General features: G+C 42.9%; 1 protein-coding gene across 3 annotated transcripts in view; it reads right to left on the reverse strand.

Annotated features, from left to right (window-relative positions):
• DEPTOR (DEP domain containing MTOR interacting protein) overlaps window positions 470–13,517 on the reverse strand; it is a 210,623-nt gene continuing 197,575 nt past the window's right edge. For 2 of the 3 annotated variants that reach the window (XM_021090555.1, XM_021090554.1), the window contains exon 12: window positions 7,693–13,242. In XM_021090555.1, coding sequence (XP_020946214.1) covers window positions 13,114–13,242 — 129 coding nt within the window. In that variant the 3' untranslated portion in view covers window positions 7,693–13,113. Of the gene's footprint in view, window positions 506–7,692; window positions 13,243–13,517 lie in introns of those variants that run through there. The other variant, XM_021090558.1, reaches the window with a different exon arrangement.

Consider the following 13,517-nt stretch of genomic DNA (forward strand, 5'->3'; position numbering starts at 1 on the left):
ACACATTGACAGTTAAACCAGCACATTTACAGGGTCTCTTACCGATAAAAAGAGACCATTCTAGAACTCCCACTGTGGCGCAATGAGACACAGGTTCAATCCCCGGCCTGGCAGCATGGATTAAGGATCTGGCACTGCCACAGCTGCAGCTTAAGTCACAACTATGGCTCAGACTTGATCCCTGGCCCGGGAACTCCATATGCTGAGGGGTGGCCAAAAAAAAAAAGAGATGATTCTGATTTCATACTTTTGTTTCCATTTATATGCCAAGATGGAAGTGTGGCATACAGGCAAGCCAATACTCTTAAACAAGATAGAAAGCAAAAGAGGTGGACTGGTAAGGAGAAGAGTCAATGAGTGGGTGGTTAATGTGTGCTGGTGATAAGGAAAAGTATATACTTTAACCATGTACCATAGTAAGATGGGATAGTAGCTCCTCCCTTTCATGTAAAGAAAGCACTCCAGTTTTCACCTTAGATGTAGCTCAAATTGGCTGAAAGAAAACCTGAAAAAAAAAAAATAGGGGTTCTTGGTATTACACAGACTGGCTGGTCTGACATTCGCAGACTCCAACCTTCCCTTCCCTTTTCTGTGCTGAATACCAGACCTGTGGGTCTCCCTGCTCAATCATTAATTAACCTTCATGTTCCCATGCCTGCATGGTCTGTGGGTTTCCCAGGTTCAAGAGCAAGGGCAAGTATTCTCATTTCTTTACCTTTCTCTGTGGCAGAAACATCCAGATCTTTTAAAAGCTGGGCTCATCTCACCGTTTTGGCTATATTCGCATATACATTTGAAACGTGGAGGAAGAGAACAAATGGCCTTCCTCCCTCTTCCCCTCTCCTTCTCACTGTCCTGTCCACCCCGAGTCCCATCCACTCAGGCTGGACCTGGAGAGATGTCACTAGTCATCTTCCTAGAGTTTCTATTACAAATTGAACTTTGTGTACCCGGGTATTTTAAAATTCAGGACAAAACGAGTTTCATGTTTAACCCCAAGGGAACAAAGGGAACTTAGAAGACGATAGAGTCCCGGTGATAAAGTAGGATCGTTACACAGGTAGTTACAGAAGTCTCAGTAGGGGACCACAGAGAGAGAGGGAAACCTAGGCATCTTTGGGAGACCACTCTAAGTTAACAATCCCTCAAGAAAGCCATCAGAGTCGTGCAACAGAGCAGGCTTGCTGAACTATAAAACCATAAGTCAAAGCAGGACATATGCCTCAGGTCATCCAGTGACAGATCTAATGAGGCCTGCATTCCGGTGCAGCAAGATCATGATCCCCAGGACCAAGGACAGGGATTTAAGGGAAGGATGACCTTCCAAAGGAGGAGCCCGCATTATACACGAACCTGAGATTCAACGTATTTTAGTATATGTGACCAACTTTCTGCTGATTGGCATAAGCACCCTGACAGTCCTAGTTTGGCCTCATAGGGTCAAATACTCTTCTACCTGATACAAAGGAGGGGCTAATGATGTAAGCCTGATGTCTACTTGAAGAATGAGGAAGAAGGCAGTCTTTTCCCACTCCCCATTTTTCCTTGGATCATAAGAATGCAGCCCACCTAATCCTCGGGGCAGAGCCTCCTTGCCTGTCCGCTTGTATCCCTCACAAGCATCCTAATAAATCTGTTTCTTGCCTATGACTTTGTCTCTTGCCGAACTCCTTCTGCTCTGAGACACAAAGGACCTGAGTCTCAGTAAGTCGAGACCCCAGGCCAGTGACTCTAACTAAAAAACTGTGGGTTCAAGCCCCAATCTGGGTTTAGGCTGCGCTTGAGTCAGATGTGTTTTGGTTTCACTGGAAAGAAAGTCAGAATGGCAGGCAAAGAAAAAGAGTTGTCAAATCCCAGATGTAAGAACAGGGGAGACCTTGCCAAGCTCTTCACAGAGCACTCCTTATTTTGCTCAGCACCTTTGTCAGTTGTCCAAGGCAAGCATCAACCTGTGTCTCTGCTCCCTGCCTGCAGACAGCTCGAGCTAACAGAAGCACAAACTGATGCTTTTGCTTACCTAATTCCAGCATGAATTTCCTAAACCTTTATACTTTGGAAACTACCCGCAAAAGACAAATGGAGTGATAGCTCAATTAAGGTGTGTTTGGGAAAAGAACCTCCTTTATAATCAGGACTAAGTTCCCAACTTTCCCTGAGAGAGAGAGTGTTTGCTGAGGACTATAAGGCACAAGTGATTACTTTGATTGCTTTCGTAACAGGGTCCTAATGCACCAGGAGTCTGGATGAGGTAGTAGATAGATAATACTATGCAGTTCTGTGAAATTACTTTATACAAAATCCTGAGTTTTAGAGGGGATGTTTGGGGAGTTCCTGTTGTGGCTCAGCAGGTTAGGAATGAGAGTAGGATCCATGAGGATGTGAGTTTGATTCCTGGCCTCACTCAATGGGATAAGGATCTGGTGTTGCGGCAAGCTGCAGTACAAGTCACAGGTGTGGCTCACATCTGGCGTTGCCATGGCTGTGGCGTAAGCCAGCAGCTGCAGTGCCAATTTGACCCCTAGACTGGAAACTTCCATGTGCCGCCCTAAAAAAAAATAAATGAAGGGAATGTTTGACACAATATTTACATATAACTTGTAGTTTCAAGAGCTAGGCAGCTGAATATGATAAGGATCCAATTACTTTTGCTCTTTTCCAACTTACAGCCATGAATCCAGAGCTAGATTTTCGACTGACCCGTGAATCTCCTTGATCCTCAGTACCTGGGGAATATAGGGGAAGTGACAGCATAGGTGATTTCTTTTAATGTACTCAACCGACTATAAAGTTGACCCTTCTATTGCCTAGTCTTATGACAATTAAGACAACTAAGATACGTAACTGAAATGATCAGGGCCCTGCGGGCCCCTCCTGGGTACAAATCCTTTCTGTGTCCCCCCATTTCTCGTTCCTAAGAAACAGGCTTCCTTCTGCCTCCGTGACCTTCCCTGAGTTCCAAAGGGCAGATTCAAATTGTTGCTAATGGGCAGGGGGCAGGGATGCAGAGCCAAGGGAGAGGCAGTCAGAAACCACAGTGAAGCCATAACCCAGGGTCCTGGTTCCTCCTCTAGGAATGTACGTGTCTTTGAGTTCTTCTGCAGGAACTGAGGCCCCCACAGGTTGGAGGATGGAAACTTCAGGCTGAGCACAAGATTCCTGGAGCTCTGCCGTATTAGCACTAACCAGTCAGAAGAAGGCCACACACCCTATAGCTCTTGTTGGGCTTCAAGGCCCCGTCAAGGAGATTAAACTCAAAGCCTTTGGCCAAGACAAGAATTGCCAGACCCTTATCATCACCCCACCTGCCTCACTGTAAGGCCCCTTCCCCTACCTTGAGCAACCTGGCCTACTCCTTCCTACTCCTACTAGGAAAGGTATGCGGCCCACTCCTCACTCTGCCTCTATAGGGACCTTATACGCCCCCAACCAACCAGCCAGTGTATCCCAAGATCCCTCTTCTCCAACCAGTTGGCAGGTCATCAGGTGTATCCTGGGACTGCTCCTCTCCCTGGGTTATAAGAGCAGACATGACCACGCCCTTGGTGCTGGCGCTCCCTGATAACCAGGAGGTCTTCCCACTGCACTTGCAGCATCTCTCATCTCAATAAACTCTACTTTCCACCTCACTATGCTCAAGAAACTTCTTTCTTCTCATCCCGATATGAGTCTGGAAATTCTTTTCTGACCTGTGTGCACAGATCACAACAGCTCTCACCCCCAATTTTGCCTATATAATCTTCTCCCTCCAAAGCATTCGGGATTCTGTAATAACCTACATGGGAAAAGAATCTGAAAATGAGTGACTATATGTATATAGATAACTGAATCACTTTGCTGTATACTTGAAACTAACACAACACTGTAGATCAACTACACTGTGATATATATATATATATATATATATATATATATATATTTTTTTTTTTTTTTTTTTTTTTGCTTTTTAGGGCCCTACTTGTGGCATATGGAAGTTCCCAGGCTAGGGGAATCCGAGCCACATCTGCGAACTACACCACAGCTCACGGCAACACCTGATCCTTAACCCACTGAGCGAGGCCAGGGATCAAACCTGTATCCTCATGGGTCCTAGTCAGTTTCATTAACCACTGAGCCATGAAGGGAACTCCCTCAATAAAAATTTTTTTAAAGAAAGTAAACCATCAGGGAGTTGGGGGTTCTAAAGCACGAGCCACCCTTCCTCCTTGGAGCCTTCACAGTAAAGGCTGCACTTTCCTTCACTACAACCTACCAGCAGATATGACAGGGATAGAATAGGATAGTTACACGGGTAGTTACAGAAGTCTCAGTAGGGGACCACAGAGAGAGGGAAACCTAGGCATCTTTGGGAGACCACTCTAAGTTAACAATCCCTCAAGAAAGCCACCAGAGTCGGGCAACAGAGCAGGCTTGCTGAACTATAAAACCATAAGTCAAAGCAGGACATATGCGTGACAGATCCAGTGACAGATCTAATGAGGCCTGCATTCCGGTGCAGCAAGATCATGATCCCCAGGACCAAGGACGGGGATTTAAGGGAAGGATGACCTTCCAAAGGAGGAGCCCGCATTATACACGAACCTGAGGATTCAACGTATTTTAGTATATGTGACCATCTTTCTGCTGATTGGCGTAAGCACCCTGACAGTCCTAGTTTGGCCTCATAGGGTCAAATACTCTTCTACCTGATACAAAGGAGGGGCTAATGATGTAAGCCTGATGTCTACTTGAAGAATGAGGAAGAAGGCAGTCTTCTCCTGCTCCCCATTTTCCTTGGATCATAAGAATGCAGCCCACCTAATTCTCGGGGCAGAGCCTCCTTGCCTGCCCGCTTGTATCCCTCACAAGCATCCTAATAAATCTGTTTCTTGCCTATGACTTTGTCTCTTGCTGAACTCCTTCTGCTCTGAGACACAAAGGACCTGAGTCTCAGTAAGTCGAGACCCCAGGTGTTTGATTCTAATAAAACAAAACAAACAAACAAAAAACCACACACACAAACAAACATGGGTTCAAGTCCCAATCTGGGTTTAGGCCGAGTTTGAGTCTAAGGTGTTTGGGTTTCATAAGGACTTAAACTTTTCATCTTCTTTCTCTTCTGTCTCTTCCTCTTTTTTTTTTTTTTTTTTTTTTTTTGGCTGCACCTGTGTCATGCAGAAGTTCCCAGGCCAAAATCAAGGATCAAGCAACCTGAGTTGCTGCAGTGACAATGCTGGATCCTTAACCCACTGAGCCACAAAGGAACTCTTGGACCTTTCTTCTTTAATACTGCTTGTGAAAGACTCAGTGACAGGCCCATAGTAGGTGCTTAATAAATTACCTGTTGGGAATTGTGATTGCCAAGGGGGGGTGGGGGGAAGGAGTGGGATGGACTGGGAATCTGGGGTTAACAGATGCAAACTATTGTCTTTGGAATGGATAAGCAATGAGATCCTGCTGTGTAGCCCTGAGAACTATATCTAGTCACTTCTTTTTTATTTTATTTATTTATTTATTTTTTTGTCTTTTGTCTTTTTGTTGTTGTTGTTGTTGTTGCTGTTGCTATTTCTTGGGCCGCTCCCGCGGCATATGGAGGTTCCCAGGCTAGGGGTTGAATCGGAGCTGTAGCCACCGGCCTACGCCAGAGCCAGAGCAACGCGGGATCCGAGCCGCGTCTGCGACCTACACCACAGCTCACGGCAACGCCGGATCGTTAACCCACTGAGCAAGTGCAGGGACCGAACCCGCAACCTCATGGTTCCTAGTCGGATTCGTTAACCACTGCGCCACGACGGGAACTCCTCTAGTCACTTCTGATGGAGCATGATAGAGGATAATGTGAGAAAAAGGATATATATATGTATGTGTGACTGGGTCACTTTGCTATACAGTAGAAAACTAATAGAACATTGTAAACCAGTTATAATGGAAAAAAATAAAAATCATTAAAACTATACATGCAAAAGAAATGATCTGTTGGATGTGTTTAAATATGTTATATGACACCCAATAATCTTGCCTCATCAGAATCCCAGAGTGGTTGTAGGGTAAAATGTTTTAAAGGCATCCTGTGTATCATGAAGACACTGACATATTAAGTTAGGATCCCATGCTACCTACATTTTTTAGTGCTTTAAATTTTATGAGCTTTGCAACTAAGCAGAATTCTCAGTATCACTGACCAAATAAACTTTGGACACAAATTAAGACCTTTCAGAATACAAGTGTTGGAGAAATTACTGATCAATATCTACCACTCTATATTTCAGATGAACACCTACAGTGGTTCAACCATGTTGAAACCTAGATGGATGTGACCTTGTAAAGTTAGTATTCACATTCCTATGACTCAGAGTCTTCTCTTGGAGCTCCCTTGTGGCGCAGTGGGTTAGGGATCTGGTGGTGTCACTGCAGCTGCTTGGGTCAGTGCTAAGGTGTGGGTTTGATCCCTGGCCTGGGAATTTCTACATGCTGCAGGTGCAGCAAAACAAACAAACAAACAAAAAAAAAAAACCTTCTCCTAAGTGGATACCTTAGGAGACACTCCTGCATTTGTTCCCAGGAGATGGTTCATAGCGATACCATCAGAATGTTCAGAATGTTCACAGTGATTCTATTTAGGACAGCAACAGTGAGGACAACGGAAACAAACACAATGCTCATTGACAAGCAGGTGGACAAATAAGCTATGCTCTGGAAATTTATGAAGCTGTAAAAAGTGAATTAATTACAACTACGCATAAACCTCTAGAAGAATCTTAGAAATATAATCCTGAATGAACACACACACAAGTCCCAGAGGTTTATATAAAATTCGATGCTCTTTTACTGAAGTTCATTTTTTAAAATCCCTAGGCAATTATTAAAAACACAAAGAAGAAAAGGATGATAAACAACCTTCGCTGTGGTGCTTCCGGGTAAAAGAAAGTGGGGGAGAGGATTAGGGAAGGAGAAACAGTTAAATGTAGGTTGCTGTCAGTGTTTTGTGGTATAAAAATACATATTTTGGAGTTGCTTCTGTGGTGCAGTGGAAATGAAACCAACTAGTATCCATGAGGATACGGGTTCGATCCCTGGCCTTGCTCAGTGGGTTAAGGATTCGGCGTTGCGTGAGCTGTGGTGTTAAGTCGCACACTTGGCTTGGATCTGGTGTTGCTGTGGCTGCGGCCTGGGAACTTCCATAGGTGTCCACCCTAAGCCTGGGAACTTCCATATGCCACAGGTGGGGCCCTAAAAAGCAAAAACAAACAAAACCCATTTCAACACCAAGATTTCATGTTCCCACTTCTCCATGGAGAGTTTTCTAGGAGATAGGCTCAGAGGTGACTCCTGAAGGATGAGCTGAATTCAGGGTGCTGTCTACTCGCTTTTGTAGTCTCAGGGCCTATACACACACTGTCCAGCAAAACACGAGTTTTCCATGTGGTTTCTTGCATGAAAGAGCAAGTGAATAAACGAATAAATGAGAGAAAAATGTAAAGTTCCTTGGATTAATGTTGCATGTAGTCTGAGTAACTGATCATCTCCATAATTTAGCCCGACCTCCATACTTTTACCCTACGCATACTGACTCATTTAACTGATTTCCTAATTAATTGAAAATAAAAAAAGAATGTTTTCTCAAAATAGTAGACAACCACGTAGCATTTTTTTCATGTAGACTATTCCATAACATTTATCAATAACTATGTAGGGAGAAAATGATTCCAAATCAAATATTGTACAGAAAAAGCTTTTTAATGTACTTTTTTTTTTCCAGGCAAAAGAGCTTCAGAAAACATCCATCATCAAGTAGTTTTACAAATGGCACTTTTGGCTACATTAGAGAACTAGATACGAGTCCTATGTGTTTCCTCTGATAGGTTAGTTGTAGATCAGCTTTATAATGCAACCCTTCCTTAGGATAAAAAATGGCTAATTTGTTCTAAAAGACAGGAAAAGCTGAAACCCTAAAGACATTGTTTTAAAAACTTAACATCTATTTCATGCTATACCATCTATTTGCACATTATAATTTTAAGTATTTTGCTATAACTTTTAAGAAAGGAAGTAAATTTCAACCTAATTTAAAAATAAACATATATATTAAGTACATATATTAATGCATTTGACAATACCATACACTAACTTTGACAATGAACTTCATTTTGGTGCAGTGCAGATTTGTTCTTTTGGTATTGAACTGAGAGAAAACATTACATTTGAAATGCTGCCTTAAATGAGTAAAACCAGGGTCAGTGACACCAAGAGACTCTAACCAATCAGCAAAACTGAAATGTACTAGAGTTATTACTATTTTTTTTTTTGGCCACGCCTGTAGCATGTGGAAGTTCCCAGGCCAGGGATTGAACCCATGCCAGAGCAGTGACAACACCAGATCCTCATCCCACTAGGCCACCAGGAACTCCATTCCAGAGTTATTCTGATCATTTAGAATCAAAGTGAAATAGGAATAATACTCAACAGGAGAGACCAGTTAATATCATTCAAATAGATCTTGAAAGTAGATTACTTTCTCAACTTATTCAAAAGAGATGAGTATTGGGAAATCTGAGACTCCATTTGGGACTGAAATCAGTAATTTTTACATTAGAAATTCCTCCCACTCCAATGCATTCATCTTTGACAAGATAGTGTGAAGCTGATCGCATCTAATTTACCCAAACATGAATCTCTTCTTCATGTCACCCATCATCTGTCAACTAGAAACTGATCACTTTGTACAATTATTTAACAGAGATTAATAAGACGACGTCAGATGATAGAATCAACCCAAAAGGCAGCTGCAGAATGCTCTCTACAGCAAAATTAATCAACATGGCTTTCAAATTTGCACTGATAGCACATACTATACTAATGAATTATCAAAAACTGATTTCTGAGTCTATCACAAAAACATAGAGACATTATACAAATACCTGAAAATCAAAAGTGTTTTCTTTAGGAACAAAGAAAGCCATTTCAGGGATTCTCCATGAACTCTCACACACAATACACTGATACACACAGCCACACGCATACACAGGAAATAACAACTCTTAGAAAGTCTGCTGTCTAGAATAATTCTCCATATTACATTTAGAAATGGAGTTTCTAAATTGTAAAGCAGTTCAACTGTCAACACATCACACAAAATATGCTTTTTTAATGCTGTAATTTAACAACCCAAGGCCTGAGTTAATTAAAGTGTGTATCTGTCACCTTCACAGGTACATGGCGCAATTGCATTTAAGAGTAACACGAAGCCAAAGGACTATTTTCACCACATTACCCTCCACGGCAGGAGGCTAAATTGTAAAGGACATAGGATTGGAGGGAGGGAGGCTGGCTTTTGGCCCAGGCCCTGACCCCAATAAGCCTCATGAGTTTGGACATGCCATGTGACCGTTCCACACCTGTTCCCTCCTCAGCAAAATGCAAAGAATAAAAACCGTGCTCTCCATGGCTCCATGTAGCACTATTACTTGGGGATTTTGTGACTCTGAAGTTTTCATTAGGCATGGAGTTTTATTCACAACGAAAGGTTACACTTCTACCCAGGGGTTGGTTGGTGATTTACATCTGGATAGCTGAAGCCTTTCAGTAACTAGGTAACTTCTTGGTTCTTTATTCAAAAAAAAAAAAAAGAAAAAAAAATAGTGAGTACCTACCTTTGGTGGACTAAAAATGGTCAGATTCTTTGCAGTTCCTACTATCAGAAGGGAGAGTCTGTTTCCCTACCTCTTGATTCTGGGTTAGCTTTATGACTTGCTTTGGCCAACAAAACGCTATGGAAATGACACTGCCTGACTTCGAAGCAAGTCTACGAAATGCCTTGCACTTTCCATTCTCCCCCTTTTGGATCTCAGGAGGCCTAATGAGGAAGCCTGGACTAGCTATGGGGAAAGGCCACCTAAAGAGGAACCGAGGCTCCCGAGCCAACAGCCCCAGCCAACCATGAAATATATGCACGAAGCCATCCAAATCAGCCAGCCCCCAGTCAACAGGCTCCCTGACCAGTGGTGTTTGTGTGAACCCAGTCCGTCCCACATCAAGCTGTGGCTGGTCATCCTAGCAGAGTTCTGCCCCAAAGGCCAACCCATAGGATCCCCTTCATGATTAAATAAGAAGTGTCATGAGCTACGCTTCAGGTTGATGCCTTAGAATATTCCACTGGATAGCTGACACCCTGCTCTGTGTCAGGAACTGTGCTGAGTGAAGGGAGTATCTGGGTAGCAAGACACAGTTCCTGTTCTGCAGATGCTCAGAATATAGTTAGGGAGACAGGCAGAGAACGGGGCAATATTCCAAAGCAAAGGTCATCAGTGCTATAATCACAGGAGGCTGGTGTGTAGGGGTCCATGGGAATTTAGACAAGGGGCTTCAGTTCCAGAACTGGCAAAGATGTTTCAGAGAAGATAATATCTAAAGGGCGTTCATAGAAAAATAACAGATTTTTCCAGGCAAAGGAGAAAGAATAATATTCCAGGCAGGAGAAACTGCATGTGCAAAGGCTGGACAGAGCTAGACTGGGCCCCTACAGAAATGGAGCACACACGTCAACCACAGGGTGAGGAGGGCAGGGGTGGGTTGGGGTTATTATTCAGGAGATGCTCCCTCGGGCTTAAGAAAAATCCTCTGACATTTGGCCTTGGGGGTGATGGGAGCCAAAGGGGGCAACAGTCCCTCTCTCCCTCCCTTCTTTTCTTCCTTCCATCTATCCTTCTTTCTTTCTTCTTCCTTCGTTCACCTTAGTGTTCATTTGAGCAAAGATATCAATGGCCTCTGAGTCAAAGACATGTCATAGCAGGAGGCTGTATGATGTACAAAAAGACAGGTGCTCTTTTGGTGCTGAGATGGGCTAAAGGGAAGAGGTGCCATGCTGAGGTCCAAGACAGTGGGCATCAGGAGATGAGTCGAAAGGACACAGAGCAGGCAAGAAGATGCCATTCCCCAAAGGCCTTCCTTCTCCTTTTGTCAATTAATGAATACCTGGGGACAAGAGGCATTTAGGACACATCTTTTAAAGATGGTACCATTTTTTTAAAAAAGCCTAATGGTAAGGCTTCCCACTTTCTAGCTGCGTGGCCTTGGGCGTATGACTAACTTCTTGAGGAGTCTGTTTCCTCAGTTGTAAAATGGACATAACGACAATGCTGACCTCCCAGGTCGGGAAGGATAGGCGATGCGTAGTTTTAGCAGAGCACTGGGTACAGAATAAACCCTTGAGAAAAGGTCCCCAAATGGGGAAAGGCTGGGGAGGAGTGGGAGAGGGCGTAGCGTGGGTTTCAGCATTAAATAAACTAATGTTTGAATCCAGGCTCTATCACTTCGCATTTCTTACAACCGTGTGAACTTCAGACGCCGTTTTTATATTTATTTATTATTTTGGCCACACCTACGGCATGTGAAAGTTCTTGGGCCAGGGAGGGAATCCGCAGCGCAGCAGCAACCTGAGCCACTGTGGTGCCCATGCTGGATCCTTAACCTTCAGAGTCATCAGGGAACTCCCTAAACACCATTTTTAAACTTGCTCGGCCTTAGTTTCCACGTCTGAAAAATGAGGAGGATAATCTCTACCTTGCAGGGTGGTGATGAGGATGAAAAGGCAGCGTGTATGTAAAGAGCCATAGCACAGAGCCTGGCGCACAGTATAAATGCACGCACGCGCGCGCGCGCGCACACACGCACACAGAGACAATAACAGTTCTCAACTATAGATCGAGAGTATTAATGTTAGCTACAGTCTCTCGTTCTTCAAAACTCTATTCTCTGATTCAAACTACAGATCAGAAAAAAGTTGGATTACCAGAAACATGTGAGTTAGCATGGCCTGTCCATTCTACCAGTACCATTACTAAATTATAATAACCTATTACCAAAAAAAAAAAAAAAAAAGGCTGAGGTACAACATTCAGATTTTGTTAACCCATGATAAGAAAGTAACCTGGTCATTCAGAATGCATTATATGAAAATAAGAGGAACTGAGCATTCCCTGACTCCCTAATCTGGCTCTTAGAGGAATTTCCTCTATACGCCAAGCCCCAAAATGCATTCTTTTCTAGAACTAAAAAAAGGAAAGAAAGAAACATGCATAAATACAAGTGAGCTGAAAAGTTATAACACAAAAAGGCGCTTTGGGTGAAAAATAATCCCGCCAAATAAGCAGCATGTCATGTCCTTAGAATATGTTACACTAGAAAGCTAATAAAAATTCAGGCCAATATGGCAATTGAGTTTCAAGTTTTATCATATATGGGCCAAGTTCTAGAATACTTTATTTAAAAAGGGACAACTTCAAAGAGAAATCTTGACAGGGGCTAGATTTTGCATTATATGTGTATATACAAACTTGTCTGTTTTGACATTCAACATATTCAGGATTATTTCTAGAAAGCCACTGTTGTTGATTGATGGAACAAAATGACGTAGGCTCAGAAACAGTAAACAGAACACATAGTTTTAAGTAGAATCTCTCTATCCACCCTACCCACACCATCATAAAGTTTTTATATTTATTTTTTGACCAATGCCATAATTGAGAACCCATGTTAAAAGTTGATACTAAAGGCAGGAATTAAGAACAAGTCAAAAATTTGATGGTTTTTAAGCACTTGAATACTTTAGAACTTTCAAAATGCTAATTAACTAGTACTATTCTTTTGGATGTTGCCTTAATTTGAAGTCTGATGAAATCCAGATCCTCTAATAAACAGCTCCATGCTGCTTTGGTGAGAGTATAACTTAAGGTCTGTAAAAACACCTTATTGACTCCTATGAAGGGGATTTTAGCATGTTGCTGTTTTGGCGAGAGAAACATTTCAACAACTTTCTGCAAACTGAGAAAAAACAATGGATGAAAACTACACGTAGAAATCGGGTAAGGCAATGATGCTACTATATCAGAAAATTCTGTGTCTTGAACATTTTCTACCCTGACATAAGTTTGTTTGTTTGTTTGTTTGTTTTAAGATGGATGACCCAGTTTTCCACATTCGAACAGTGACACAGTGTATGAAACTCGAATTAAAATGTGTAGGTACAGAGAAGACAGGTACGTCCAAAGCCATCCATGTACAGGGAAGTCTTGTCATTGCACAGCTCTGTGTTCTGTCTTGATCCTCCAAGGCCCTGGGGAGGGCTGGAGGGCCACCCACTCAGCACTCTAACTCCTCCATGACTTCCATGACAATCGTCCGTGGGCCCGTCAGAATCAGGTTGCTTACGGTCCGGTAATCCACATGCAGCACATTAAGCCCATTTACAGAGACGACAAACTGACAGACCTAAAGGACAAAGAAAAAGCATCTCTTAGAGCTCCTGGTTTTTCACAGATCTAGAATAAAGGCATTGTGCATCCTTTTTTTTTTTTTTTTTGACGGTGCCCTCATCATACAGAAATTCCGATGCCAGGGACCCAACCTGCACCACAGCAGTGACCTGAGCCACAGCTGTGACAGTTGCCAGATCCTTAACCTGCTGAGCCCCAGGAAACTCCACACTGTGTATCTTTACCAAGTAACTTCCTACACACTGGTATCCAAGGATATCCAGCTGGCAA

This window comes from Sus scrofa, chromosome 4, assembly GCF_000003025.6.
Source record: "Sus scrofa isolate TJ Tabasco breed Duroc chromosome 4, Sscrofa11.1, whole genome shotgun sequence".
NCBI lineage: Eukaryota > Metazoa > Chordata > Mammalia > Artiodactyla > Suidae > Sus > Sus scrofa.